Source organism: Hylobates moloch, unplaced genomic scaffold, assembly GCF_009828535.3.
Source record: "Hylobates moloch isolate HMO894 unplaced genomic scaffold, HMol_V3 SCAFFOLD_10, whole genome shotgun sequence".
NCBI classification, from domain to species: domain Eukaryota; kingdom Metazoa; phylum Chordata; class Mammalia; order Primates; family Hylobatidae; genus Hylobates; species Hylobates moloch.
In genome coordinates this window covers 100,304,526-100,332,496 of record NW_026652285.1, presented here as the reverse complement: position 1 = coordinate 100,332,496, position 27,971 = coordinate 100,304,526, and the positions used below count along the sequence as shown (strand labels likewise).

The window sequence follows — 27,971 nt, the reverse complement described above, 5'->3', positions numbered from 1 at the left end:
CTACTAAAAATACAAAAAAATAGCCGGGCGAGGTGGCGGGCGCCTGTAGTCCCAGCTACTCAGGAGGCTGAGGCAGGAGAATGGCGTGAACCCTGGGGGGGCGGAGCCTGCAGTGAGCCGAGAACGCGCCACTGCACTCCAGCCTGGGCGACAGCGAGACTCCATCTCAAAAAAAAAAAAAAAGTATCCTCGGCCAGGCCGGGTGCGGTGGCTCACACCTGTAATCCCAGCACTTTGGGAGGCCGAGGCGGGTGGATCACGAGGTCAGGAGTTCGAGACCAGTCCGGCCAACATGGCGAAACCCTGTCTCTACTAAAAATACAAAAATTAGCAGGGCATGGTGGCAGGCGCCTGTAATCCCAGCTACTCAGGAGGCTGAGGCAGGAGAATAGCATGAACCTGGGAGGTGGAGGTTGCAGTGAGCCGAGATCACGCCTTTGCACTTTAGCCTGGAACAGAGAGAGATTTTGTCTAAAAAAAAAAAAAAGTATCCTCGGCTGGGCGCAGTGGCTCACGCCTGTAATCCCAGCACTTTGGGAGACTGAGGCGGGTGGATAACCTGAGGTCAGGTGTTCAAGATGAGCCTGACCAACACGGTGAAACCCTGTCTCTAGTAAAAATACAAAAATTAGTTGGGCATGGTGGCACATGCCTGTAATCCCAGCTACTCGGGAAGCTGAGGCAGAAGAATTGCTTGAACCTGGGAGGTGGAGGTTGCAGTGGGCCAAGATTGCACCATTGCACTCCAGCCTGGGCGACAGAGGGAGACTCCATCTTGGGGAAAAAAAAAATGTATCCTCAGGGACCAGCCTGGCCAACATAGCAAAACGCTGTCTCTACTAAAAATACAAAAATTAGCCAGGTGGGGTGATGCACGCCTATGATCCCAACTACTCAGGAGGCTGAGGCAGGAGAATGGCTTGAACCCGGGAGGTGGAGGCTGCAGTGAGCCAAGATCGCACCACTGCACTCCAGCCTGGGCGACAGAGTGAGACCCTGTCTAAAACAAAAAACAAAAACAAAAAAACACGTATCCTCGGGGAGGCTGAGGTGGGAGGATCACTTGGGCCCAGGAGGCCGAGGCTGCAGTGAGCTATGATTGTGCCACTGCACTCCAGCCTGGACGATAGAGTGACCTGACTCTAAAAAGTACCCTCTAGTCTATAGTGACTGCTTCATGTAGCTGAGGCCAGTGGGTGGAGCCCCAGAGAATTTGAAGTCGGGGGTGGGGCAGCGTCATGGATCTCTGAGGACCCAGGACTCCAGGTATGAATGTGGTGGGTGAGCAGGGCACTGGGTCCACAGCGGAAAGACACCAGAGCCAGGTGCAGAAGGGGAGATGACCCCGCTCGGGGGTCCCCCAGGCCGTCTTGAAGCCTGGCTCTTCCACATGCATGCAGATCTCTGCCTAGCTCCCACCCAAATCAGGCGCTCCTCCGAAGAGAGCGGCTCTGCGCTTCTGTGAGGTCGTGCACGGACAGCACCGGGCCCCAGGGTGTCCCTACACAAGGCTGAGTTTCTGATCAAACCCATGTAGGGCTCATTCCTCTCTCTGCACCAGCTCCAGACCTGTCTCCTACCCACTGGCCTTGGCTTTCTTCAGGGTCCAGCAGGACTGCAGGAAGGAGGTCAGCTCTACACACACCCACCACACAAGCTTCAGGACTCAGCACTAGGAAGGCTGGGTAAGGACCGTGGTGTAGACCTCCTATTCAGATTTGACTGACTCCAAGGGCTCCAGGGTCGACAGGACACTGGAGCCCCATTCCTCACCCGCCCCCTTCCCACTGGGCCCCATTCATTGGGTCCTGGCCAATGAGGGTACACAAGGGTTCACACTGCTCAGCGCTTGGGGCAGTCCCTGGGCCCCGGGGCTCTTGGGACAATCTCCACAACACATGTGGCACCATGCATGGCATGCCAGGCACCCACCCGCCTCCCCTCGGCCCTTCCTATGGTTTCCACCGTGGCCCCTGGACTGGTCCTGCCTTCTCTCAAGGAGCTGCAGGTGCCTCTAGTGAGCCCTCAATGAGCCACACAGAAGCATTGGGGCCAAGCCTCTCCTGAGAGGAGCTGGGCCGGGCTCCCAAGTTCTGCTGTGCAGGTCGGTTTAGCAACAGCAGGAGCTTAAAGACAGGTCCCTGCCTGGGTTTCCTGTGGCCAGAGACCAGAAGTACTCCGGCTGCTCCCGACCCTCCCGCAGTCTCTGGCAGGCAGCTGTCCCCACTCTCCATGCCCAAGAGTGGGTGCTCCCTGGAGACTGCAGCAGCCTGTCCTCCCACGGAGAGGCCCAGGTCTCATCCATGCATGAAGGCAGCAAGACGCTTCCTGGCAGTCCTTGCATCTCAGGAATCCAATCTGACACCCCGTTCTGGTTTCCGGATCTTGTGAGTAGTGTTCAACGTGGCCATGAATGGTTAGCCCTCTGACGTGTTTGAAGGCTGGGCAGGAGGTGACTGGCTGGGCTTCTAGGAGCCAGGTAGCACACCTGGAAGGAGTCTACAGTCAAGATGCCCCCAGGAGGCCCAGTCACGGACGCAGGAAGTCTTGGTGTCTGCAGATCAGCCCTCCTCGGTCACGGCAGGTCCAGGCTGGGCACCCGACTCTCAAACACCCAGGAACGGGAGGGGCTGTTTAGTGTGAGGAGCTTGCCCTGCCAGGGCCTTGGGCTGAGTCTCCTCTTTCCAGAAACAGTTTTCCAACCCCCATCCTCTCTCATGCCAAGGCTCACCAAGGGGCCTTGAGGCCCTCCTGCCCCTTCTACCTGACAGGGACCCTGCCCGCCTGTGAAAATCCCCTCCCAACCCTCCCCCAAGTACACCCACTGGATTCCTCCCTCTGATGAACCCCTGGGGTCTGCCAGACATGGGGAAGCAGGCCCTGCTGCTTGAGGTCTGGGCCCAGGGCCCTTGCTGGTTCCATCCCTAGGTGCCTGGCCCAGGCATGCTGCTTAGATGGGTGCTCTGCCTTTTACTCCACAGCCTGGACTCCCATGCGGGTGAGAGGGCCCACAATGATCATAGGTGGCAGCGGAGTGGATGTCAAGGCTCTAAGCAGGGTCTAGGGTGGACACAGGCAGCGGCAGATAGTGGTGGATGCCAGCCTCCCGTGGAGCTGGGCCGAAGTCCCTCTGTCATAGGCCTCTGTCCCACATGGCCCTGGTGCTGCTCAAGACCAATGCTCCTCCCAGCTCTGCACCCCTCCTGCCTGGACTGCAGCCCCCAGCACCCCAGGAAAGGGGCATCTCCACGGCGGCCACCCCTGCGTTACCCCACATGCTCCCGTGCTCCCTGCTCTCCAGGCCCTTGGCTGGGCCTCCGCTGGCACCATCAGAGGTGGCTGGGTGAGAGGACCAGTCTGGCTCTCCTGAAAGCTGATTCTCCCGAAAGCCAGGACAGGCCAGGAGCGTGCCCAGCCCAGGGGGCAGGGTAGTAGGTTCCGGAAGGGTCAAATGAGACCAAATGTCCTTGAAGACATCCCTAGCTCCAGAAGCACAATGCACAGCTTCCTGCCTGGGGCCCCTCTGGTGCCCTGCGGGGGCTGAGGATGGAGTGGGCTGCAGCCTCTTACGCCCTCTGCTTCATCCCAGTGGTGGAGGGAGATCGCAGACAGGGCCCCACTCCTCCCTGGCAGCACGTGTTTATTTCAGCTGAGGGGATGGGTTCTGTGGCTGAGCCTCCCCCTCCGGGGGAGGGGGACATGAACAAGGCTGTGACAGGCAGTGAGGACCAGGTCTGGCTCCAAAGGGAGAGCGTGTCCAGCTTCAAAAGAAGAGGCCAACTTGGACCAGTGCAGAGTGGGGTGAGGGGCAGGAAGGGCAGTGCCAGTGGCAGAACAGCAGGAGACGCCAAGAACACCCAGAGACCTTGGCCTTCACCTGGCCACTGTCCTTCTCAGCCCGATTCTCAGAGGGCCCAGGTCAGAGGTCTGGGGGGGAAGTGTAAGTTTCTGGGTACAAAGCTTGGTGCCCCAGACCTTGGGCCAGAGAGAGGACCACTCCCTGCCCCCTCCTGTGACTCTCAGAATCACCTGTCAGGAGGGGGAGCCCTCTGCGTTGCCACGACGGGCAGACCCAAGGCCGCAGGGCACAGGTCTGGGTGCCTTTCCCGGGACCCAGACTCCCTCAGGCCTTGGGTGGGCACTGGCCTCTCCCAGGTCACTGCAGTCCCAAGCGCCCCTCCCTGGGAGCTCAGCCTGGGTCTGCCCCAACTGGAGTGTCTCATGGTTCTCCAGGTTCTGCCTACAATCCGAGGTCCCCCTGTCCTCGGCCACCTCCCCACACCGCTGGGTCCCACCTCCTCCTGACACTCTTGGGTCCCCTGTCCTGAACTACCTCATCCCACACTGCTGGGTTCCCTTGATTCAGGTCCCTTCCTTCTCATACCTCTGGGGCCCCCGGCTTGGCCGCCTCTTCCCCACTCCACAGGCCACACCCTTGGCTTTCTCTCAAGAGTTTGCTTTCTTAACAGTGAATTTCCTATTGTTAGCATCTTCTGCAATCTAGAGAAGCTGAGAATTTCCCAAATCATCAAATTACTACAGCAAATTACCACAAAGTTGCAATGAGCTGTTATCACACCACTGCACTCCAGCCTGAGCGACAGAGCGAGACCCTGTCTCAAACAAACAAACAAACAAAATCCAAAAGGAATGAGAACATTGCTGCTCTTCAGGAAAGGAAAAACATCTGGGCCACACCACCACCACTACCACCAAAAAATAGCTTATGTGTCATTTGCCTTTGAGTAATGTACGTACGTCATTCATTCTCCTTAAAAATCAGGCATTAGGTACTGTAACAAATGTGCACCAAGAAAAGAACAGGCATTAGGATATTAACCATTATGAAATTTAAAAAATAATAATAAAGAATAAGATCCTTAATCATTTGCAAATACTTTTTTTTTTTTGAGACAGAGTCTCGCCGTCAGCTAGGCTGCAACGGCGCGATCTTGCCTCACTGCAATCTCCGCTTCCTGGTTCAAGCGATTCTCCCACCTCAGCCTCCCGAGTAGCTGGGACTACAGGTGTGTGCCACCATGCTTGGCTAATTTCTGTGTTTTTAGTAGAGACGCACTTTCACCATGTTGGCCAGGCTGGTCTCGAACTCCTGGCCTCAAGTGATCTGCCCACCTCAGCCTCCCAAACAAAGTGCTGGGATTACAGGTATGAGCCACCACGCCCAGACTTTGAAACTTTTTTTCTACATAAAGTTACATTTACATTATTCATTTACATGGATATATTTTGGGGGACCATTTTCCAGCCAGCATAGTCTCCTTGACCCCATAGACCCCTTCTCCCCACACCCCAGATTCCTCTTGTCCTGGGCCACCTGCACTACAGACCTCTTCACAAAGGGACTTGGACTCCCTTCAGGAGGGGACCCGGGTCGTGGGCAGCCCCGCCTGTGTAGAGAGCTGCAGCTGGGCTGCTCAGAGAGCCCCCAGCCCAGGGCTGAGGAGCTTCAGGGCTCAGCTGTGTCCCAGGCAGGTGCTGGGGCTGGGGGGGTGGGAGCCTGGCCCTTCTCCTACCGTCTCCTGCTCTTCCTTTTTTTTTTTTTTTTTTTTTTTGAGACTGAGTCTAGCTGTGTTGCCCAGGCTGGAGTGCAATGGCATGATCTCAGCTCACTGCAACTTCCGCCCAGATTCAAGCAATTCTCGTGCCTCAGCCTTCCTGAGTAGCTGGGATTACAGGTGCGTTCCACCACGCCCGGCTAATTTTTGTGTTTTTGGAAGAGACGGGTGTTGCACCATGTTGGCCAGGCTGGTCTCCAACTCCTGACCTCAAGTGATCCTCCTTCCTCCACCTCCCAAAGTGCTGGGATTATAGGCATGAGCCACCACACCCAGCCTGTCTCCTCCTCTTCCTGCCTCCCCCCACCCTGCCTCATCCCCTTCCTGTGTAGCTCAGGGTATGTACAGGCTCCGAAGTGCACACCCAATGTGTCCCCCGCTACTAAATGTGCTGTGAGCATTACAATCCACCCAGAGGGCCTTGCCTCCTATGCAAAGGGCTCAAAGGTCCTTCCTTCCTGACCTGAGTCTCTCTCCTTCTAATTATCCTTACTAGGAGCAGGCACTAGGAGAGAGCCGCTTCTCTGCCTCCTGCCCAAAGAGGGCCATTTCAGAGAACCACAGTAGAAGAGGAGCTGACTGCCAGCCTTGGAGCTTGTGGACTGGGGTCCAACTATTGCCAAGAAAAGTCTAAAGGCAAGGGATGGGCTGGATCTGCTCTTGCTGGTGAGTGGAGAGGAGGCTGTCCAAGGTCTACCACTCCCCAAGGGCAGGCAGGGGTGTCTGGTCTTCCTGTGGCCTGAGCGAACCTTGGGGAAGATCCATTCAAAAGCAATCCTGGCCGAACAGGAGTCTGGAAACTTTGAAGACCCCCTTCTACCAGACAACAGGATCAATTAAGAAACAGACTCTGAGGCCGGGCACGGTGGCTCACGCTTGCAATCCCAACACTTCGGGAGGCTGAGGCAGGCGGATCACCTGAGATCAGAAGTTCCAAGACCAGCGTGGCCAACATGGTGAAACCCCGTCTCTACTAAAAATACAAAAATTGGCCGGGTGTCATGGTGCGCACCTGTAATCCTAGCTACTCAGGAGGCTGAGGCAAGAGAATCGCTTGAACCCAGGAGGTGGAGGTTGCTGTGAGCCAAGATCGTGCCACTGTACTCCAGCCTGGGTGACACAGCAAGACCCTGTCTCAAAAAATAATAAAATAAAATATGTTTAAAAAGAAGGAAAGAAAGAAAACAATCAGGAGAAGAAATCAAGAAGACAGAAAGATCTTCCTATTTTATGGGAATATCAAAGCCAAAAGTTGACTCTTGGAAAAGACTAATCGGATAGAAATTTGGAAAAATTTCTCATGACAAAAGGATATAAGACACAAATAAACAACTGTAGAAATAAAAAAGGAACAGAACTAGAGAGTTCTAGAGCTATTAAAAAGATAATGAGCTGGGCGTGGTGGCTCACGCCTGTAATCCCAGCACTTTGGGAGGCCAAGGCAGGCGGATCACGAGGTCAGGAGATCGAGACCATCCTGGCTAACACGGTGAAACCCCGTCTCTACTAAAAATACAAAAAATTAGCCAGGAGTGGTGGCAGGCGCCTGTAGTCCCAGCTACTCGGGAGGCTGAGGCAGGAGAATGGCGTGAATCCGGGAGGTGGAGCTTGCAGTGAGCTGAGATCGTGCCACTGCACTCCAGCCTGGGTGACAGAGCGAGACTCCATCTCAAAAAAAAAAAAAAAAAAAGATGACGAAAGAATGCAATAAATAAGGAAATGAGAAATTTCCCAGAAAATTATAACTTACAAAAGAGATTCAAGAAGAAAAAAAAACATCTGAGTTATCCTCTGACCGTTAACAGAAATTGAATCAGATGTTAACAAATCTTCCCATAATGACAACACCAGGCTGAGTGCTGTGACTCACATCTGTAATCCCAGCACTTTGGGAGGCCAAGGCAGGAGTATTGCTTGAAGCCAGGAGTTTGAGACCAGCCTGAGAAACATGGCAAAACCCCATCTCTACAAAAAAAATTAAAAATTAAAAAAAAAAAAATTAGCCGGACGTAGTGGTACGCACCTGTAGTCCCAGTTACTCGTGAGGCTGAGGCAGGAGAATCACTTGAACCCCAGAGATAGAGGCTGCAGTGAGCCATGATCTCACCGCTGTACTCCAGTCTGGGCAATAAAAATAAAAAAATAAAATGCCAGGCTTGGCATGGTGGCTCATGCCTGTAATCTCAGCACTTTCGGAGGTAGAGGTGGGTGGATCACCTGAGGTCAGGAGTTCGAGACCAGCCTGGCCAACATGATGAAACCCCATCTCTACTAAAAATACAAAAATTAGCCAGGCATAGTGGCATGTGCCTGAAATCCCAGCTACTCAGGAGGCCAAGGCAGGAGAATCGCTTGAACCCAGGAGGCGGAGGTTGCAGTAAGCCAAGATCGCGCCACTGCATTCCAGCCTGGGCGGGCGACAGAGCGAGACTCTGTCTCAAAAAATAAAAAAATAAAAATAAATGCCATCTTTGCATCACATCCTATTCAAGGGTACTGACATCAACGTGACTTATCACCATGGATGTTGGCCTTGATCACCTGACTGAGGTACGTTGGTCAGGTCTCTCCACCAGACAGTCACTCTTCTCCTTCTCCCCCTTACCATACTCTACTCTTTGAAGGACGTCCCTATACACAGCCCACACCTAAGAAGTAGGGAGTTTTGCTCCACCTCCTTGGGGGGCTGAGTATCTGCAGAAATTATTTGAAATTCTCCTTTGATTTTTTATTTACTTATTCTTTTAAAAAATTTTTTTGAGATGGGGTCTTGCCCTGTTGCCCAGGCTGGAGAGCAGTGGCGCGATCTCAGCTCACTGCAACCTCTGCCTCCCGGGTTCAAGTAATTCTCCTGCCTCAGCCTTCTGAGTAGCTAGGATTACAGGCGCCCGACACCACACCCGGCTAATTTTTGTATTTTTAGTATAGATGGGGTTTCACCACGTTGGCCAGGCTGGTCTCGAACTCCTGACCTCATGATCTGCCCACCTTGGCCTCCCAAAGTGCTAGGATTACAGACATGAGCCATTGCGCCCAGCTATTTATTTATTTATTTTAATTTAATTTTTTTTTGAGATGGAATTTTGCTCTTGTTGCCCAGGCTGGAGTGCAGTGGTGCGATCTTGGCTCACTGCAACCTCCGCCTCCCGAGTTCAAGCGATTCTCCTGCCTCAGCCTCCTGAGTAGCTGGGGTTACAGGCACCGGCCACCAAGCCTGGCTAATTTTTTGTATTTTTAGTAGAGATAGCGTTTCACACTGTTGGCCAGGCTGGTCTCAAACTCCTGACCTCAAGCGATCTGCTCTCCTTGGCTGTTGGGAGCAGGCCACCCAAAATCTGGCCATAAACTGGCCCCAAAACTGGCCATAAACAAAATCTCTGCAGCACTGTAACATGTTCACAATGGCCCTAATGCCCAAGCTGGAAGGTTGTGGGTTTACGGGAATGAGGGCAAGGAACACCTGGCCCGCCCAGGGCGGAAAACTGCTTAAAGGCATTCTTAAGCCACAAGCAATAGCATGAGCGATCTGTGCCTTAAGGACATGCTCCTGCTGCAGTTAACTAGCCCAACCTATTCCTTTAATTCGGCCCATCCCTTCGTTTCCCATAAAGGATACTTTTAGTTAATTTAACATCTATAGAAACAATGCTAATAACTGGTTTGCTGTTAATAAATACATGGGTAAATCTCTGTTTGGTGCTCTCAGCTCTGAAGGCTGTGAGACTCCTGATTTCCCACTTCACACCTCTATATTTCTGTGTGTGTGTGTCTTTAATATCTCTAGCGCTGCTGGGTTAGAGTCTCCCCGACTGAGCTGGTCTCAGCACTCAGCCTCCCAAAGTGCTGGGATTATAGGCGCGAGCCACTGCGCTTGGGTATTTATTTTTAAGACCAAGTCTCGCTCTGTCACTCAGGCTGGAGTGCAGTGGCATGATCTCAACTCACTGCAACCTCTGCCTCCCAGGTTCAGGTGATTCTCCTACCTCAGCCTCCCGAGTAGCTGGGATTACAGGCACCCACCATCATGCCTGGCTAATTTTTGTATTTTTAGTAGAGATGGGGCTTCACCATGTTGGCCAGGCTGGTTTGGAACTCCTGACCTCAGGTGATCTGCCCACCTCGGCCTCCCAAAGTGCTGGGATTACAGGCGTGAGCCACCGCGTCAGGCCAATTTTTGTATTTTTAGTAGAGACGGGGTTTCACCATATTGGCCAGGATGGTCTCTATCTCTTGACCACGTGATCCGCCTGCCTCAGCCTCCCAAAGTGTTGAGATTACAGGTGTGAGCCACAGGGCCCAGGCTATTTATTTATTTGAGATGTAGTCTCGCTGTGTCTCCCAGGCTGGAATGCAGTGTCGCGATCTTGGCTCACTGCAACCTCTATCTCCCAGGTTCAAGTGATTCTCCTGCCTCAACCTCCCGAGTAGCTGGGACTACAGGCATGCACCACCACGCCCAGCTAATTTTCTGTATTTCCTTTTTTTTTTTTTTTTTGAGACAGAGTCTTGCTCTGTTGCCCAGGCTAGAGTGCAGTGGCCTGAGCCACCACGTTCGGTCCCGAGATTATTTGGAATTCTTCTGCACAGATTTGTTTTTTGTCCCTCACTTACTTATTCAATCATTTATCTATGTAAGTGTGGACTTGTTTGATAAAATGTATAGGAGCCCATTGGTTTGGACTGCGCTCCTGCACCAGGCCCAATAGACCGAACCAAAATGGAGTCACTGATGCTGCAGCTCCAGGTCACCAGCCAAAACTAAGTTGTTTATCTGACCCTCCTTCCTAGAAATCAGGAGAGTGACAGATCAGATAAAAACCAGATCCCCACACAAGCCAGTTTTAGCCAGCATGATAAGGAAGTCCTTTTTGCTTTATTTAACCTTTACAAGGAAAGTAACTTTGAAATGATCAATCTGCTCTTTGTTCTCTGACCCTTCTTTCTTCAGCCCTTTTCTGTCTATAAAATCTCTGCCCAGCTCATGGGAACACTCATTCAATTTTATAGAATGAGATATCATCTGATTTTAGAGTAGCAAATAAAATCCAATTAAGATCTTTAACTTTGGCCAGGCATGGTGGCTCACACATGTAATCCCAGCATTTTGGAAGGCCAAGGCGGGAGGGCTGCTTGAGCTCAGGAGTTCAAGACCAGCCTGGGTAATACAGTGAGATCATATCTCCACAAAAAATTAAAATAAAAAATTAGCCAGGCGTGGTGGCGGGCATCTATAGTCCCAGCTACTTGGGAGGCCGAGGTGGGAGGATTGCTTGAGCCCGAGAGGTTGAGGCCGCATTGAGCCATGATTGGGCCACTGCACTGCAGCCTGGGTGACAGAGAGAGACCCTGTCTCAAAAAATAAAAATAAAATAAATGTTTTGTAATTTTGTCTTCTGGCTGACTCATGGATGTTTATTTTATACTTTGGGTTATAATCCAATCCCACCTTATTTTTGTTGCTCAAATTGTTTCAGCTTTGGTCACTGGGAGCTCCTGAGACCTTCTGACATACTCCTTTCATTGTGTTTTGTTTTTTTTGGGGGGGGGGATGGAGTGTTGCTCTGTCACCAGGCTGGAGTGCAGTGGCAAGATCTTGCCTCCCTGCAACCTCTGCCTCCTGGGTTCAAGCAATTCTCGTGCCTCAGCCTCCCAAGTAGTTAGGATTATAGGCTCCTGCCACCATGCCCAGCTAATTTTTGTATTTTTAATAGAGATAGGATTTCACCATGTTGGCCAGGCGGGTCTCAAACTCCTGACCTCGGGTAATCCGCCTGCCTCGGCCTCCCAAAGTGTTGGGATTACAGGCATGAGCCACCGCGCCCGGCCCATTGTGGTTTTTGAGAAATTTGGTAAGTAGTGACATACATAAATGCCCCCAAAACCACCACCACAACCCAGATGGTGAGCATATCCCTCACCACCGAGTCCTCCCGCCCTTGGTAATCCTTCCCTCCAGTTCTCCACTGCTCTTCGCAGCCCCTGACCTGTTTCCTGTCACCGTAGATGAGTCTGCATCACCTCTCTATATGGGACCATATAGTAAATGCTCTTTATTGCCTGGCCTCTTTCACTCAGCATAGTAATTTTGCAATTCATCCCTTCAGCAGGTTCTGGATGTGATGAGGGGCAGTAGGACACTCAGGGAGAGACCCCCTGGGTGGCAGAGAGGGGTAATTGGTGGGTCAGCAGAAGTGGCAGAGCGGGGCCAGGGGGTTGTGGAGAGGGCAGAGGCTGGCAGGACTCCTGGGTTCCCCGCTGGCCACTGAGGAAGGGCAGGTGAGAAAGATAGCAGGTTGGGTGGCTGGGTCTCCATGGTGGGGGTCCCTGGGGGGCATGCCAGCTAGCTATCCCAGAGGCAGGTATAAACCCAGGCCTAAAGTCTGGATAGGGCTGACCTAAAGCCACAGGCTGGAACTTTCATGACACATGTGTGACAGAAACCAGGGGAGGGAAGAGGTGGCCAAAGGTATGTGTACCAGGCCCAGAGGGGACATGACTTAACCTAATTCTTTTATTTTTCTTTATTTTTATTTTTATTTTTTTTTGAGATGGAGTTTTGCTCTTGATGCCCGGGCTGGAGTGCAATGGCGTGATCTCGGCTCATCGCAACGTCCGCCTGCCAGGTTCAAGCGACCTGCCTCAGCCTCCCGAGTAGCTGAGATTACAGGCATGCACCATCACACCCAGCTAATTTTGTATTTTTAGTAGAGACAGGGGTTCCTCTATGTTGGTCAGGCTGGTCTCGAACTCTCGACCTCAAGTGGTTTGCCCGCCTCAGCCTCCCAAAGTGCTGGAATTACAGGCGTGAGCCACCGTGCCCAGCTTTTTCTTTCTTTCTTTTTTTAGAGACTGGGTCTCACTCTGTTGTCCAGACTGGAGTGCAGTGGCGTGATCCTAGATCACTGCAGCCTTGACCTCCTGGGCTCAAGCGATTCTCCCGCCTCAGCCTCCCAAAGTGCTAGGATTACAGGCATGAGCCACTGCATCGGGCCCAGAGAAACCTAAATCTTTTTTTTTTTTGAGACAAAGTCTTACTCTATCACCCAGGCTAGAGTACAGCAGTGGCACGATCTCGGCTCACTGAAACATCTGCCTCCCAAGTTCAAGCGATTCCCCTGCCTCAGCCTCCCAAGTAGCTGCTGAGATTACAGGTGTGAGCCACCGCACCCAGCCCCATTTTTGTATTTTTAGTAGAGATGGGGTTTCACCATGTTGGCCAGGCTGGTCTTGAACTCCTGACCTCAGGTGATTCACCCGCCTCAGCCTCCCAAAGTGCTGGGATTATAGTCGTGAGCCACGATGCCTGGCTTGGAACCTAATTCTTAAGAGGCAGGCTGCAGAAGAGGCAAGGGCAAGGGAGGTAGGGAAGTGCGTCCAGAGAGGCTGAAGGAAACCCAGGGACACTAAGGTCACAGAGCCGTAGAGGGGCACATGTCCATGAGACTGGCCACTGGTTCAGACACCAAGTGCAGGTAATAGAAGTCATGGCCCAGAATGGGGCTTGTAGGCTGGCAGGATCCGGGTTCTGCCTGGACGGAGGCTCCCTTCTCTCCTGGCTGTGAGACTCCTGGGTCCTGGCCACCCCGGGAAGAGTACGGCTGTCTTAGTGTGTTCCTGTTGCCATAACAAAATACCACAGGCTGGGCAATGTATGAAATAATAGAAGCGTTACAGCTCTTTTGGAATTTATCCAGCAGGTTTTCCAGTTTTCACCCCTAAAAAGAAAGAAAGAAAAGAAAAGGGCCGGGCATGATGGCTCACGCCTGTAATTCCAGCACTTTGGGAGGCCAAGGTGGGCGGATTACTTGAGGTCAGGAGTTCGAGACCAGCTTGGCCAACATGGTGAAACCCTGTCTCTACTAAAAAATACAAAAATGAGCCAGGCATGGCCGGGAACGTGTCTCACGCCTGTATTCCCAGCACTCTGGGAGGCCGAGGTGGGTGGATCACGAGGTCAGGAGTTCAAGACCAACCTGGCCAAGATGGTGCAACCCTGTCTCTACTAAAAATACAAAAAAAATCAGCCTGGCATGGTGGCAGGCGCCTGTAATCCCAGCTACTCAGGAGGCTGAGGCAGGAGAATTGCTTGAACCCGGGAGGCAGAGGCTGCTGTGAGCAGAGATCGTGCCACTGCACTCCAGCCTGGGCAACAGAGACTCCGTCTCAGAAAAAGAAAAAAAAAAATTAGCCAGGTGTGGTGGCGTGTGCCTGTTGTAATTCCAGCTACTGGGGAGTCTGAGGTAGGAGAATTACGTGAACCCAGAGCCAGAGGTTACAGTGAGCTGAGTTCGAGATTGCACCACTGCACTCCAGCCTGGGTGAAGAAGCAAGACTTCATCTCAAATTAAAAGAAAAAAAAAAAAAAGGAAATGAAAGGAAAAGAAATCTATTGCTCACAGCTCTGGAGGATGGGAAGTCCAAGATCCAGTCACCAGCAGGTTCGGTATCTGATAGGGGCCTGTTTCTCACAGATGGTGCTGTCTAGGTGTCCTCACATGGCAGGAAAGATGGAAGGGCAAAAAGGGCCTAGCTAGTTCCTTTAAGCCCTTTTATAAGACTACTAATCCATTCAGGAGAGCAGAGCCCTCATGACTTAATCACTTCCTAAAAGCCTCATCTCTTAATACGACTATGCTGAGTCTTGAGTTCCTACATATGAACACATACATTCAAACCACAGCAACAGCCATGCCTAGGATGGGACACTCTGCCCCTTCACCAGGCTGTAGGGGAAGAAGACTGTGCCCACTTGCTCAACCCTCAGATGAGGAAGGGCTGGACTAGGATCAGGGCAAGGTCAGGGAGGAGGCCACGAGCACAGGGAGGTGGAGGCAGAGGAAAGGGGTGAGATGGGGCAAGGCTGGGATAGAGGATGGGGTTGGGACTGATCAGAGATAGGCTGGGGCTGAGATGGGGAGGAACACGGGCCTCACAGCCCAGGCTGGCTCGGTGCCCCGACTCCCATATGAGCCTCTGAGATGTGCTCAGACTTGGGCCTAGAGCTCCATCTAGCTCTGCCACAGTGGGCTGCTCAGCCCTGAGGTTCCCCTGGGCATTCAGCAGGGCTGTGCTCAGTGCTGGCCGCAGGTTGGAGGTCTCCGGTGGAGTGAATTAAGGAAGAGGCAGTGCAGGGACCAAGGGCAGTGAGGCAGAAAGAACACTGGACAGCAAGCCAAGCAGTCTCATGGCCAAGACAAAAGAAAAAGAACTTTGGGTTGGGCGTGGTGGCTCATGCCTGTAATCCCAGCATTTTGGGAGGTCAAGGCGGGCAGGTCATTTGAAGTCAGGAGTTTGAGACCAGCCTGGCCAACATGGCGAAACCCCGTCTCTACTAAAAATACAAAACTTAGCTGGGTGTGGTGGCGCACGCCTGTAGTCCCAGCTACTTGGGAGGCTGAGATGGGAGAATCACTTGAACCTGGGAGGCGGAGGTTGCAGTGAGCCAAGATTACACTGCTGCACTCCAGCCTGGGCGACAGAGTGACTCTGTCTCAAAAAAAAAAAAAAAAAAAGAGAGAGAAAGAACTTCGCCAAATATTTTGGCTGAGGGGCTGGTCATTGAGTTTCCTTTCTAGATTTGGCAAGAGATGAATCCTCTTGTGCTAGGGTGGAGCAGCCCCCAGGTAGGCCCTCCCAGGCACCAGCCTCACTAGTTTCCAGCCTCTCCCCACTCATTTTTCCATTTAATCCTGATAGGAATCATTATTCCTATTTTATAGGTGGGCATCTCCGGGCTGGAGAAGGTGGGAAGGAAGCCGATGGTTCTCTCTCCACACCCCACCCCTGGACTTTTTTTTTTTTTTTTTTTTTGAGACGGAGTCTTGCTGTCGCCCAGGCTGGAGTGCAGTGGCACGATCTCGGCTCACGGCAGGCTCCGCCCCCCGGGGTTCAAGCCATTCTCCTGCCTCAGCCTCCCGAGTAGCTGGGACTACAGGCGCCCGCCATCTCGCCCGGCTAAGTTTTTTTGTATTTTTAGTAGAGACGGGGTTTCACTGTGTTAGCCAGGATGGTCTCGATCTCCTGACCTTGTGATCCGCCCGCCTCGGCCTCCCAAAGTGCTGGGATTACAGGCGTGAGCCACCGCGCCCGGCCCCTGGACTTTTTTTTGTGAGACAGGGTCTTGCTCTAGCCCAGGCTGGAGGACAGCGGTATGATCACAGGTTCATTGCAGTCTCCAACTCCTAGAGTCAAGCCATCCTCCCGCCTCAGCCTCCCAGTAGCTGGGAGCACAGACGTGTGCTACCACACCCAGCTAATTTTTCCATTTCTTGTAGAGACAGGGTCTCTCTGCTGCCTAGGGCGGTCTCAAACTTCTGTCCTCAAGCTATCCTCCCAAAATGCTCTACCTCCCAAAATGCTGGGATTACAGGCGTGAGCCACCACGCCCTGTGTCACCTCAGCAGCTTAAGCACGTACAACTGGTTGCTCTGTAAGCTGCTCACATTTGGCAAGGCTGCGAGGCCACACCAGCAAAGCCAGGTGGCTGGGGATGCTGACCCAGCAGAGCATCGCGCTCCCCGCCCCGGGCCAGCCCCTCCTGCTAAGCCCAGCAGGCCAAACTCGGACCCGCCCCCCTCAAGTGCCTAGGTCTCCCCTGGGCCTGAACACATCAAGTTACATTTTGATGGAGTTAGAATCTGGAAAATCAAGAGTGTGGAAGATCAGGAGCAATTAATGTAAACAGGAGGAGGACGAAGCTGGGTCCCGTCTAGCAAGCAGGAGCGTGAGAGTGGCGCTGGGAGAAGGCATGGATAGCGACAGAGTAGAGCACAGAACATGGGGCTCACCCTTAACCACTCCTAAACACTCTAAGCTCGAGCGGTCCCTGAACTCCTGGTCTGTAAAGTGGCTGAAGGAAGTGGGTGGAACAAAACCCATATGGGCGAGTGTCCCAGCAGCTGCCTCAGTTTCCCCATCTGTAAAACGGGGCTGGGGACCTGCAGCTCTCACGGGACTGGTGACCCGCTCGCGGGTTCTCGCCTTGCATCCGAGACAGCACCTACAACTCCAAACCCACTTGGGGCTGGTCGAGGTGGGCCCTTCGGTCCCTTCCAAGCCAACGTCCCGATTCCCCTTCCCGGGAAGGCACCGCCGGAAACGCAAAGGTCGCTCCAGCAGTCTCCTCGGGTCACCCGCTTCCCCGAAGCTGTCGTCCTCGCCTTCCGCTCTAGTCTTCACCGGCATACTCAGGTCCCCGCTGGGGACTGACACTGCAGGCTCGGTCGCCGCAAGGACTGGAAGGAAGATGGAAGATGCGGGGCGAAGGCGGAGCGAGAAGAGTGGGACACGGCGGAGCAGCAGAGCCAGGACTCGGAGCTCCTCCCCCTCCCCGCCCACTCTGCGAGTCCCGTCCAGGACCCCGCCCACTCCACGACCCCCGCCCCTCTCCCGGGTGTCGGGCGGGGCCATCCTGGGGCTGTCCGCGGAGACGCCTATGCGGTGGAGGCTCTGGGCTTCAGCTAGGGCGGGCGAGCCCAGCAGAGGGGCCGGGCAGCCTGGCACCTCACTTTGCCATCCTGCGCCTGGAAACCTCGGGGTCTGCGGGCCGGCCGCTCCGCGTGGGCGAAATCAGAGACGCGTGGTTTCCAAGGCCCCCTCGGGTTCGGGAAAATTTTATGGTTCGGATCACAGTAGGAAGCGGACAATGAGGCGGGAGGGCAGAGAGAACCGGACCACCGCCGCGCACCTGGTGCCGGATCTGGCCGTTTCAGGGGCCTTCGGTGGCCGGAAGTCGCGTCCCCTGTACTGACTCTAGAAAGGACTGGATTTGTTTCGAATGGGCGCTCGCAAGAGAAGTGGTCAAGTACGTGTTACAGACGGCCACGCCGCCCCTTAGGCGGTCAAGGTGGGGCGAGCAGGGAGTCGCCCCCCGCAGTCGACCGGGTCACCACCCAGGGACCTTTGGAGGCGGAAGCATAGAGCGGTCTGCAAACGTTCCCGAGCGTGCCTCTGCGGCTCTGGCGGGCGTTTCGAACCTGGGCGCCGGGCACACGCCCAGTCCCAAGAGCGCTGAGGGTCCTCTTGGCGCCGCCGTCACCCCGGGCAACCCGCGGGGCGTCCGAGTCCTGGCCCTTTAAGCGCCGCGCGTGCCTCGGCGTCTTCGTTTCGCGCGCCCGCCCGCGGCGCCGGCGGAGCGAACATGGCCCCGGCTGCGCGGGTGGTGCGGGCGCTGTGGCCTGGCGTGTGCGCCTTGGCCTGGAGGCTGGGCGGCCGCCCCCAGCCGCTGCTCCCCAAGCAGAGCCGGGCTGGCTTCGCGGGGGCGGCGGGCGGCCCGGGCCCCGTGGCTGCAGCTCGTAAGGGGAGCCCGCGGCTGCTGGGGGCAGCGGCGCTGGCCCTGGGGGGAGCCCTGGGGCTGTACCACACGGCGCGGTGGCACCTGCGCGCCCAGGACCTCCACGCAGAGCGCTCAGCCGCGCAGGTAAGGCCTGGCCCGGCCGGGGATGGGGATGCTGATCAGCGCCGAACTCGGGACTCCTGGGACCCCGCGGGGTCAGGAGTTGCCTCTACCCGCTTGTGACCTTGGGCGAGTGACTTGGTCTGAAGTCTCCGAACCCTCGGTGTTCTCTTCTGTAAAATAGGGGCACCCCTGATGCCTTCTACCTGGAATTGTTCTAGTTCTCATAAAATCGTTCTTCTACTGTGTTTTTTTTGGGGGGCTTATTTATTTATTTGTTTATTTTTTTTGAGACAGGGTCTCGCATTATCGCCCAGGCTGGAGTGCGATCGCGGCTCACTGCAGCCTCCGCCTCCCAGGTTCAAGGGATCCTCCTGCCTCAGCCTCCCGAGTAACTGGGACTATAGATAGGCTCACCCCACTGCGCCCTGCTAATTTTTGTATTTTGTTGTAGAGATAGGGTTTCACCATGTTGCCCAGGCTGGTCTCGAACTCCTGGCCTCAAGTGATCCGCCCACTGTGGCCTCTGAAAGTGCTGGGATTACAGACGTGAGCCGCTGCGCCCAGCCTCTGCCATGTTTTAAGGAGACTTTTTTTTTTTTTTTTTTTTTTTAGATGGAGTTTTTTTGCTCTGTTGCTCAGGCTGGAGTGCAATGGCGCGATCTCGATTCACTGCAACCTCCACCTGGTGGGTTCAAGCGATTCTCCTGCCTCAGCGTCCCCAGTAGCTGGGATTACAGGCGCCTACCACCAAATTAGCCCGGCTAATTTTTGTATTTTTAGTAGAGACGAGGTCTCACCATGTTGGCCAAGCTGGTCTCAAACTCCTGACCTCAAATGAGCCACCCACCTCGACCTCCCAAAGTGCTGGGATTACAGGTGTGAGCCATGGAGCCCGGCCTCTACCGTGTTTTAAAGAGACTTTTTTTTTTTTTTTTTTTTTGAGACGGAGTCTCGCTCTGTCGTCCAGGCTGGAGTGCAGTGGCGCAGTCTCGGCTCACTGCAAGCTCCGCCTCCCAGGTTCACGCCATTCTCCTGCCTCAGCCTCTCCGAGTAGCTGGGACTACAGGCGCCTGCCACCACGCCCGGCTAATTTTTTGTATTTTTAGTAGAGACGGGGTTTCACTGTGGTCTCGATATCCTGACCTCATGATCCGCCCGCCTCGGCCTCCCAAAGTGCTGGGATTACAAGCGTGAGCCACCGCGCCCGGCCGTTAAAGAGACTTTTTTGATTAAGAGATGGGAGATCACAGGAAAGGGAAAGCCTTTTTCACTGTCCAAACGTTTGTCATCCTCTCTCCCCACTGCCCCCAAATCCTAAGGCTGTGTATTTATTTAGTAGTAGTGGTGGTGGTACTTTTATGGAACTGATGACTTAGACTCCAGGCTGAAACAAGAAGAGGTAGGAAGGTGTCCCCCCACCAAGTGGTGGCCCATCTGTCTTGAGACACTTTATACCTACCCCGCACCTTCCAACTCTTTATTGCTTGACCCCCCCCTCCACCCGCCCACAGATGCTTTTTTGCTGGACCAGAGGGAACAGAGGTGGGTGAAAGGGGCGTGGAGTACTCTGTGTCTCCCTTCCTGCCTCCACGGTCCAGCTTCCCCTCTGAACACAGGGAGGTGGTCTATAATTGTGGCTTTCCCGCATGAACGTGCAGCAGGCTCCCCTGGGGGCTTTCCTGCGGAGCTTGCCACACGCAGGCCATGGCCCAGATACCACCCTCCCCCTCGGATATTTGAGATAGGCTGAGGCTGGAGGATCGCATGAACCCTGGAGTTCAAGGCTGTGGTGAGCTGTGATCAAGCTACTGCACTCCAGCTTGGATGGCAGAGTGAGACCCTGTCTCCAGAGGAAAAAACAAGAAAGAGATTGGAGGTAGACCCCACTGGTGAACATGAGCCTGGGTGGTAGCCCGGCTCTGCCCCTACAGGTCCCTGGGGTTAGAGGAGTGGGAGTGAACAAGCAAAGTTGAAACAGTTGTTCCGTGTTTGTGGGAGTGGGGTGTATACCCTGGGGCTGTCTGGTGTCCCCTTGAGACTGGAGTGAGAAACGGGGTCTGTCCAGTATGGGACAGAGACTGGAAGATTCCTCCTACACAACCTCACAGCAAAGGGTAGGACTCCCGTAGGGACCGTGCTGGCGGGGGGCTTAAACCTGGGCTGCCATCCAGTGCCTCCCTTTCCCCTTACCACCCCCTTCCATCTCTAGTTCCTCTTCCCGATGTTCTAGCGTCAACTCAGAAGACTCCTCTGGAAAACATACTTGCTTGGGGGCAGGGCCTGGGCCTGGGGGTGCCAGGTCTAGAAGCCCCTTCCGTCTGCTGCCCGCAGCTCTCCTTGTCCAGCCGCCTGCAGCTGACCCTGTACCAGTACAAGACGTGTCCCTTCTGCAGCAAGGTCCGAGCCTTCCTCGACTTCCACGCCCTGCCCTACCAGGTGGTGGAGGTGAACCCTGTGCGCAGGGCTGAGATCAAGTTCTCCTCCTACAGAAAGGTGCCCATCCTGGTGGCCCAGGAGGGAGAAAGCTCGGTGAGCCCCAGGGAACCCCCTGCATCCTTCCTCCTTTCCTGGGTTGTCCTGGAGCGCCCCCTAGCCTGGCCTGGCTTTGTAGCCTGGGAAGGAACTTGTGATCCTTGTGCCTCTAAGGACTGTGGGGAAAGTAGCTGCATACAGTGGATGCTCGATAAATGTAGGCTCTCTCCTTCCGTACCAAAACCAAACACCTGCTGGGTCTCAGGGAGGCAGAACACCACAGCTTAACAACATAGATTCTGAAATCAGCGATCTGGGTTTGAGGTGTGATTCACCCCCTCACTAGCTGTGTGACTTGGGGCAAGTCACTTAGCCTCTCTGCACTTGCTTGCTTCATGAGTCAACAAGCGGCCATATTCTGGCTTGCAGGGACAGCAGATATGAAATGCCTGGCACAGTGCTTGGGGTCTAGTATGTAGCTTCCAGAACCCACCCTGCCCCTCTACCTGGGAGGCTAAATTGGTGAGTGGGCTGGGGCTTAGACCCCACGGCTTTCCCACACCTTCCTCCCCATTAGCCACAACCGCGTCTCCCTACTCAGGATGGGTGCCCTGAGGGCAGGGCGGGGAGGACTCTGGGCATGTCCCCAGGAATGGATAAACAATGCCCAGAGCGTCTTGTTGTTAAAGAGCCCCTGGTGACTCCCAGTGGCTGGGTTGCAACCTCTGATTAAACCACCCTTTTCTCTTCTAGCAACAACTGAACGACTCCTCTGTCATCATCAGCGCCCTCAAGACCTACCTGGTGTCAGGGTAAGGAGCCCCTCGGAGACCAGGTGGCCATTGCTTTTGGTGGCTTCTTCCTCCAGGGAGGCCTCCCCGAGTTCCCTGGTGGGAGCAGGTGGAGCTGCTGCTTAGATTTCCAGAGTACGGAGTGGCTCGCACCTGTAATCCCAGCACTTTGGGAGGCCGAGGCAGGCAGATCACTTGAGGTCAGGAGTTCCAGACCAGCCTGGCCAACATGGCGAAACCCCATCTCTACTAAAAATACAAAAATTAGCCAGGCATAGTGGCGAGTGCCTGTAGTCCCAGCTACTCAGGAGGCTGAGGCAGGAGAATCGCTTGAACCCGGAAGACAGAGGTTGCAGTGAGCCAGGATCGTGCCGCTGCACTCTAGCCTGGGTGACAGAGCGAGACTCCATCTCAAAGAAAAAAAAAAGATTTTCCAGAGAAGCCTGTGGCCATCCTACTCCAAGCCCCCACTTTGTCCTCCCCACACCTCCCTCTCTTGGGGAAGTAGCCCTGGCATCTACTCCAAATCCCTCTTACTGCAAGAGTCCGGAGAGCCTTTGTTGGTCCTGGCTCCACTTTGAGGCTGGGGCAGCGGGGTTGGTCGGCCACAGGGGACAGGAGGGGGAAGGAGTTGGGGTGAGATTGTGGCTCTCTCCGAAGGCAGCCCCTGGAAGAGATCATCACCTACTACCCAGCCATGAAAGCTGTGAACGACCAGGGCAAGGAGGTGACCGAGTTCGGCAATAAGTACTGGCTCATGCTTAGTGAGAAGGAGGCCCAGCAAGTGTATGGCGGGAAGGAGGCCAGGACGTGAGTGGGGCTGGGGCTGGCGGGGGACGGTGGTGACGGCAGGGGTCTTCTGTAGAGTAGGACCAAGCTGAGCAAGATGGCGTGAGCCGGGAGCAGCATGGGAGACCAGCGGGGCTGGGGCCAGGCCACGCCGGATTTCAGTAGAGACCTTCTTGCGGCCGGGCGTGGTGGCTCACTCCTGTAATCCCAGCATGTTGGGAGGCTGAGGCAGGCAGATCACCTGAGGTCAGGAGTTCAAGACCAGCCTGGCCAACATGGCAAAACCCCATCTCTATAAAAATACAAAAATTAGCTAGGTGTGGAGGCACACCTATAATCCCAGCTACTAGGGAGGCTGAGGCAGGAGAATCGCTTGAACCCAGGGGGCGGAGGATGCAGTGAGCTGTCATGCCATTGCACTCCAGCCTGGGTGACAGAGTAAGAGTTTGTCTCAAAAAAAAAAAAAAGACCTCCTGCTCAGGCTTCAGCTTCCCACCCATGCAGTGGGTATGTTCTAGAGAATGCAGCCTGCTCCCGACACAGCCTAGGTCCTGGCTTAGGACGTCCTTCCCATTCCCACAGGGAGGAGATGAAGTGGCGGCAGTGGGCGGACGACTGGCTGGTGCACCTGATCTCCCCCAATGTGTACCGCACGCCCACCGAGGCTCTGGCGTCCTTTGACTACATTGTCCGAGAGGGCAAGTTTGGAGCCGTGGAGGGTGCTGTGGCCAAGTACATGGGTGCAGCGGCCATGTACCTCATCAGCAAGCGACTCAAGAGCAGGCAAGTGTGTGTGCACATCCGGGGCCTGCTGTCCCCGAGCCTCCGGTGCCACAAGCAGTGGTGATCCCATCACACCCCTCAGGAGACCAGCGGGAGGCTGAGGCCTAGGGCAGGTGGGAAACGCGTTATGGATTATGGGTCCCTTGGCCAAGATGGGACTTGGACCCAGAGCTCCTGCTCACCTCCCCCCGGGGACAGCAGGGCTGGCCTTGAAGCCGGAAGCCTGGGCCCTGACTGGCGCCTCCTCTGTGGCTGTCTCCCTGGCCTGGTCTCTTGCCCTTATCACAGCCTCCCCGTCTGGGACAGATGCTCCCTGAGGCACCTGCAGATGTGATGCTGTCACCTGGGGTGCCGTCCTGGCTTCCACACCTCCCCCCTCTCCCCAGAGGAGACCCCTCTTCCCTGCTGGGCTGGGAGTAGGGGCTCCCCTGAGGGGCTTTTCCCTTCCCCGCCCAGGCACCGCCTCCAGGACAACGTTCGCGAGGACCTCTATGAGGCTGCCGACAAGTGGGTGGCTGCTGTGGGCAAGGACCGGCCCTTCATGGGGGGCCAGAAACCGAATCTCGCTGATTTGGTGAGTGTGGTGGTGGCAGGTGGTGCCTGGACTGAGGGTTCTGTCCTCAGAGTGGGGGAGGTTTGCAAGGGAAAGCTTGGGCGGTGCCTGCATCTTGCCAGAAGAACCTGCCTCTCTCTGCCATCACGGACAGAAACTTGCCTTGAAGTGGCTCCAGGAGAGAAACCGATGACCAGGAACCGCCTTGGTTCACATAACTGACAAGTTCAGGGAAAGGGTTGGCTTCGGGCCCTGCTGGATCCAGAGGCCCGGGTGGGCCAGCTCTACCTGTCGCCATCAACACTGCCCTCCCTGGAGTTGGCTTCAGCCTCAGGCGGGCTGGGTCTGGTGCTCCAGGCTTCTCCCAGCAAAACCCCTGGGATGACGTCTCACTGGCCTGGCTTCGCTGCCTTGTTTCTTTTTTTTTTTTGAGACCAAGTCTCATGCTGTCACCCAGGCTGGAGTGCAGTGGTACAATCTCAGCTCACTGCAACCTCCGCCTCCCAGGTTCAAGCAATTCTCCTGCCTCAGCCTCCCGAGTAGCTGGGATTACAGGCCTGTGCCACCATGCCTGGCTAATTTTTATATTTTTAGTAGAGACAGAGTTTCAGTATGTTGGCCAGGCTGGTCTCAAGCTCCTGACCTCAGGTGATCCACCCACTTTGGCCTCCCAAAGTGCTGGGACTACAGGCGTGAGCCACCGTGCCCGGCCCACTGCTCATTTTTAAAACTGTCCTGCCCCTGGGTGACCTAGGTCTTGAAACTGGGTGGTGGGGTCTCTTCTCCCCAATCTCAGGACCTGAGATGGGGGAGGGCATTTATCCCAAGGAAACTTGTGGGGGAGGGGTCTGTGGCCCAGAAAAGGGGGTACAGGTGTGAAGCAGATGAGACCTGCAGCCACCCCACACGCTTTGTTCAAACCCTCACCTGTGCTGCTGGCCCTTGAGTGGGTCACGAGCTCCAAGCGGGGAGGGGACGGGACCTGGCCACACAGCTGGCAGGGAACAGAGGAGGTTTGGATGCCTGTCAAACCAGCCGTGGTGACACGTTTCTGTTTCGTGCCCCAGGCGGTGTATGGCGTGCTGCGTGTGATGGAGGGGCTGGATGCATTTGATGACCTGATGCAGCACACGCACATCCAGCCCTGGTACCTGCGGGTGGAGAGGGCCATCACCGAGGCCTCCCCAGCGGACTGAATGTCCCCGCGCAGAGCAGGGGGAAGGCAGTGGAGGACGCCAGCTGCCAGGGCCTGGGGCCACTGGGCCAGCACCTGGCGATACTGGTGGGGGGCAGGATCATTCTGCCCCTTGTCCACCCACCCCCACCAGCCCTTTCGCTTCTAACACAGGGCACCTGCTGGGGCTCAGGGATGTTAGGGACGAGTTCCAGCCCTGCCACTGCCCTGGGGTGACCCCTCCCTGTCCCTGCCTCCCTGCTCTGCCGCCCCTCTCCCTGGTCCCTCAGTGGCTGTCCCATGGCGACGTCCTGTGGGTGGGGGACCCTCAACAGGACAGCAGGACGGTTCATTTTTGGTGGAATCCCATCCCTGGGTTCCCCTGGTTCCCACTCTTCCCAAGCCTCCCGGGACTGGGACATGTTTGCAATAAAGGAAAGGTTTGTGGCGCCTGTGACGGCAGGCATCTCCTGGAGCTCTGTGTGGCTGAGTGCTGCGTGGGGCTGGCGGTCAGGGGAGGCATCAGGCTTGGGCTGTGCCAGCCCTGGCGGTAACTAACCGCTGGCCTGGTGCTTCCCAGGTGGCAGGCACGGTACGGCTCTGCAGGCTTTGTGTGGCATCAGCTGGGCCATGGAGCCCAGCAGCCAGGGTGCAGTTTGGGGCCTGCCCCTACCTACGGTGGGGCTCTGCAGTGGGGTCCCTCATCAAGCCTCAGTTTCTTCGTCTGTCCCCGCCTTGTGGGAGAGTTCAGTGATAGGAGCAGGTCCAGCGCACAGAGCAGGGGCACCTGGTCCAGGGCACCAGGCTATTCAGACCCCTGCTCTACAGACGGGACCAAGCCCTCTCAGTGGCGGCCCGGGGCTTCAGCTCCAGGCTGGGCCAGGCTTTATGGGAGAAGAGGCTCTGCCTTCCAGGGTGAGTGTGGGTTGTGGGTGGGACCCCTTTCCTGCACAGAGTACCCAGGATGGGGCTCCCCAGTCCCGACGTAACTGAGGTGGGGTGGCCTGCTAGGGGCCCTCCAGAGGCCAGTGAGCCCACCTCCACCCACTGGCCCTTCTGATGGATTGGGCAACGCCCCCATACCCTCTTGAGAAACTTTTTTGTTTTGTTTTCTATTTTTTGAGACAGGGTCTCGCTCTGTCACCCAGGCTGGGATGCAGTGGCGCGATCATAGCTCACTGCAACCTCAATCTCCTAGGTTCAAGTGATCCTCCCACCTCAGCCTCCAAGTAGCTGGAACTGCAGGTGCACACCAACATGCCCAGCTAATTTTTTGTTTTTTATATTTTGTAGATCCTGGGTTCTGCCGTGTTACCCAGGCTGGTATCGCACTCTAGGGCTCAAGGGAACTGCCCGCCTCAGCCTCCCGAAGTGCTGGGATTGCAGGCGTGAGCCCGCACGCCCAGCCAGGAAACTTTTTAAAGTTTTATTTTCTTTATTAGTATTTAAAAAAAAACAAAATAACTCATGTTCCTGTAATAGCTAACATTTGAGTAAGGTAGAAGTGAGCGCTCAAGGCAGGCAGTGTGACGTTTGGAAGCAGGTGGCTGTGCGGTTGGTGACTTTGGTTTTTCCCACGGGGCTGGTCTGCCACTGGCTGTGTTCTCGTCCCCATCCTGGGCGTCTACCTGTCGGCATATGTCACATTGGCTTGTTCTCACGGCTGCATAGTGCCCTGCCGCCTGGATGCACCACAGTCCTTCAGCCGGCCCCCACTGTGTGCCCTCTGTGGGTGTTAACTCCAGGAACTTGGGCTGCAGGGTAGAGGAGGCAGCCAGGCCTGAGGCTGTGCCCATCTGTGGCCTTAGGAGTCACAGCAGCCGCCTCTGAGAGGCCAACAGGTGTCAGGGCACCCAGAGCCACCACTGTGTCCAGAACGGCATTTCCACTTCACTGGCCAGGCCTAAAGTCCTGAGGGGCCTTTGCTCCAGGGACCCAGGGTGCCTCCCTCAGCAGGGCAGGAACTAGGCCGGGAATACCATGGGGCACTGAAGGAGGACCCTCCATCCCTGTACCCCTCCATCCCTGCACCCCTCCATCCCTATACCCCTTTATCTCTCCATCCCTGCACCCCTCCATCCCTGTACCCCTCCATCCTTCCATCCCTGCACCCCATCCCTCTATCCCTGCACCCCTCCATTCCTGTACCCTTCCATCACTCCATCCCTGTATCCCTCTGTCCCTCCATCCCTCCATCCCCGCACCCCTCCTTCACTGTACCCCTCCATCCTCCATCTCTGCATCCCTGCACCCCTCCATCCTCCATCCCTGTACCCTTACATCCTCCATCCCTCCATCCCTGCGTTCCTCCATCGCAGCATCCCTCCATGCCTCCGTTCTCTGCATCCCTCCACCCCAGTATCCCTGCACCTCTTCATCCCTCCATTCCTGCATCCCTCTATTTTTCCATTCCTCCATTCCTGTATCCCTGTACCCTCCATCCTCCATCGCAGCATCCCTCCATCCCTGCTCCCCACTCTCACTTCCCTTCCCTTCACAGACAGGCTTTTCCTGCCGTCCTCAGACCCCGCCCAGGGTTACCTGATGCCTTTCCAGCTGCACACGGAGACTGACTAACCTCTCTCTTTCTCAGTCCCAAAGTCCCGGAAGAGAGCATCTGATGTGGCCAGCTTGTGACAAGGCTGTCCATGACACGGAGGCCAGGGGAGGGTCTCACTGCCCAGAACCCCACCCTGTGCTCCCAGGCCTTTTGAATGTTCCTCCTGCTCAGCCCAGTGACTGCGGGGCTGTGGCTCCTCCTTCAGCCTCCCCTCGAGGTCCTGGTCTTACTTAGGAGGCCCCGGGTGTAGATCCGGCCCCGCCCACCAGGCATTGCCCCTTTTCCTGGCTTCACAGACTCGGGAATAAAGTTTCCTTCCGTTTCCCCTCTTGCAGAAGGAGATCCGGTTGGCAGCTAAACCGCGCTGGGAACAGGGGCCTGAGTCCTGGACCAGGGCTGTCCCCGGGGCTGCTGCAGATGGGGAGGAGCCTACACCCTCCTCCCGAGTGCTCACCTTGATGAAAGGACTGTGCTAACCAGACCTGACAGGCTGGAGAATGGCCAGTCAGCCTGAGGCCACCGCGGGACACCACCTAGGCCCAGCTTCTCCCCGCGAGTATCTCTCTCCCAAGAGGTAACAACTCTACCTCAGTTTCCCCAATGTTTCTCCGTCAGACTTCTTGGCGTGTTTTCCCACAGCCACCAGAGGGCGCCAGAGCCCGCCAAGCCTCGTAGGAGATTGAAACGAGGCCTGCTGCTGCCACCTAGCGGCCAGTTCTAGGAATGACTCTCGGCACCCTCATTCCCCAGCGACTCTGCACATCTGTAAAATGGGCTTAGCTGTAAGGGTCCGAAGATGAGTGGCTAGGAAAAAACATGTCTCTTGAGGTTGGGCACAGTGGCTCATCCCTGTAAACCCGGCACTTCAGGAGGCTG

The 27,971-nt window shown here is 55.5% G+C and overlaps 1 protein-coding gene and 1 pseudogene across 3 annotated transcripts; both read left to right on the top strand.

The window, feature by feature from the left end:
- The first annotated feature begins 13,239 nt into the window (after positions 1-13,239).
- LOC116476013 (U7 small nuclear RNA) lies at positions 13,240-13,293 on the top strand (annotated as a pseudogene).
- Positions 13,294-17,038: 3,745 nt separating this feature from the next.
- On the top strand, positions 17,039-25,029 carry PTGES2 (prostaglandin E synthase 2). 3 transcript variants are annotated; one of them, XM_032165239.2, is made up of 7 exons: positions 17,039-17,994; positions 20,305-20,502; positions 21,199-21,257; positions 21,897-22,046; positions 22,608-22,808; positions 23,265-23,382; positions 24,429-25,029. In XM_032165239.2, the coding sequence occupies exons 1-7, from the start codon at positions 17,716-17,718 to the stop codon at positions 24,555-24,557; spliced, it is 1,134 nt and encodes a 377-aa protein (XP_032021130.1). In that variant the 5' UTR covers positions 17,039-17,715; the 3' UTR covers positions 24,558-25,029. The 3 variants fall into 3 exon arrangements, with proteins under 3 accessions (XP_032021130.1, XP_058301231.1, XP_058301232.1); XM_058445248.1 differs by lacking the exon at positions 17,039-17,994 and having other exon boundaries at positions 20,462-20,502; positions 21,901-22,046; XM_058445249.1 differs by lacking the exons at positions 17,039-17,994; positions 20,305-20,502 and adding an exon at positions 20,936-20,967 and having other exon boundaries at positions 24,429-25,028.
- Positions 25,030-27,971: the final 2,942 nt, after the last annotated feature.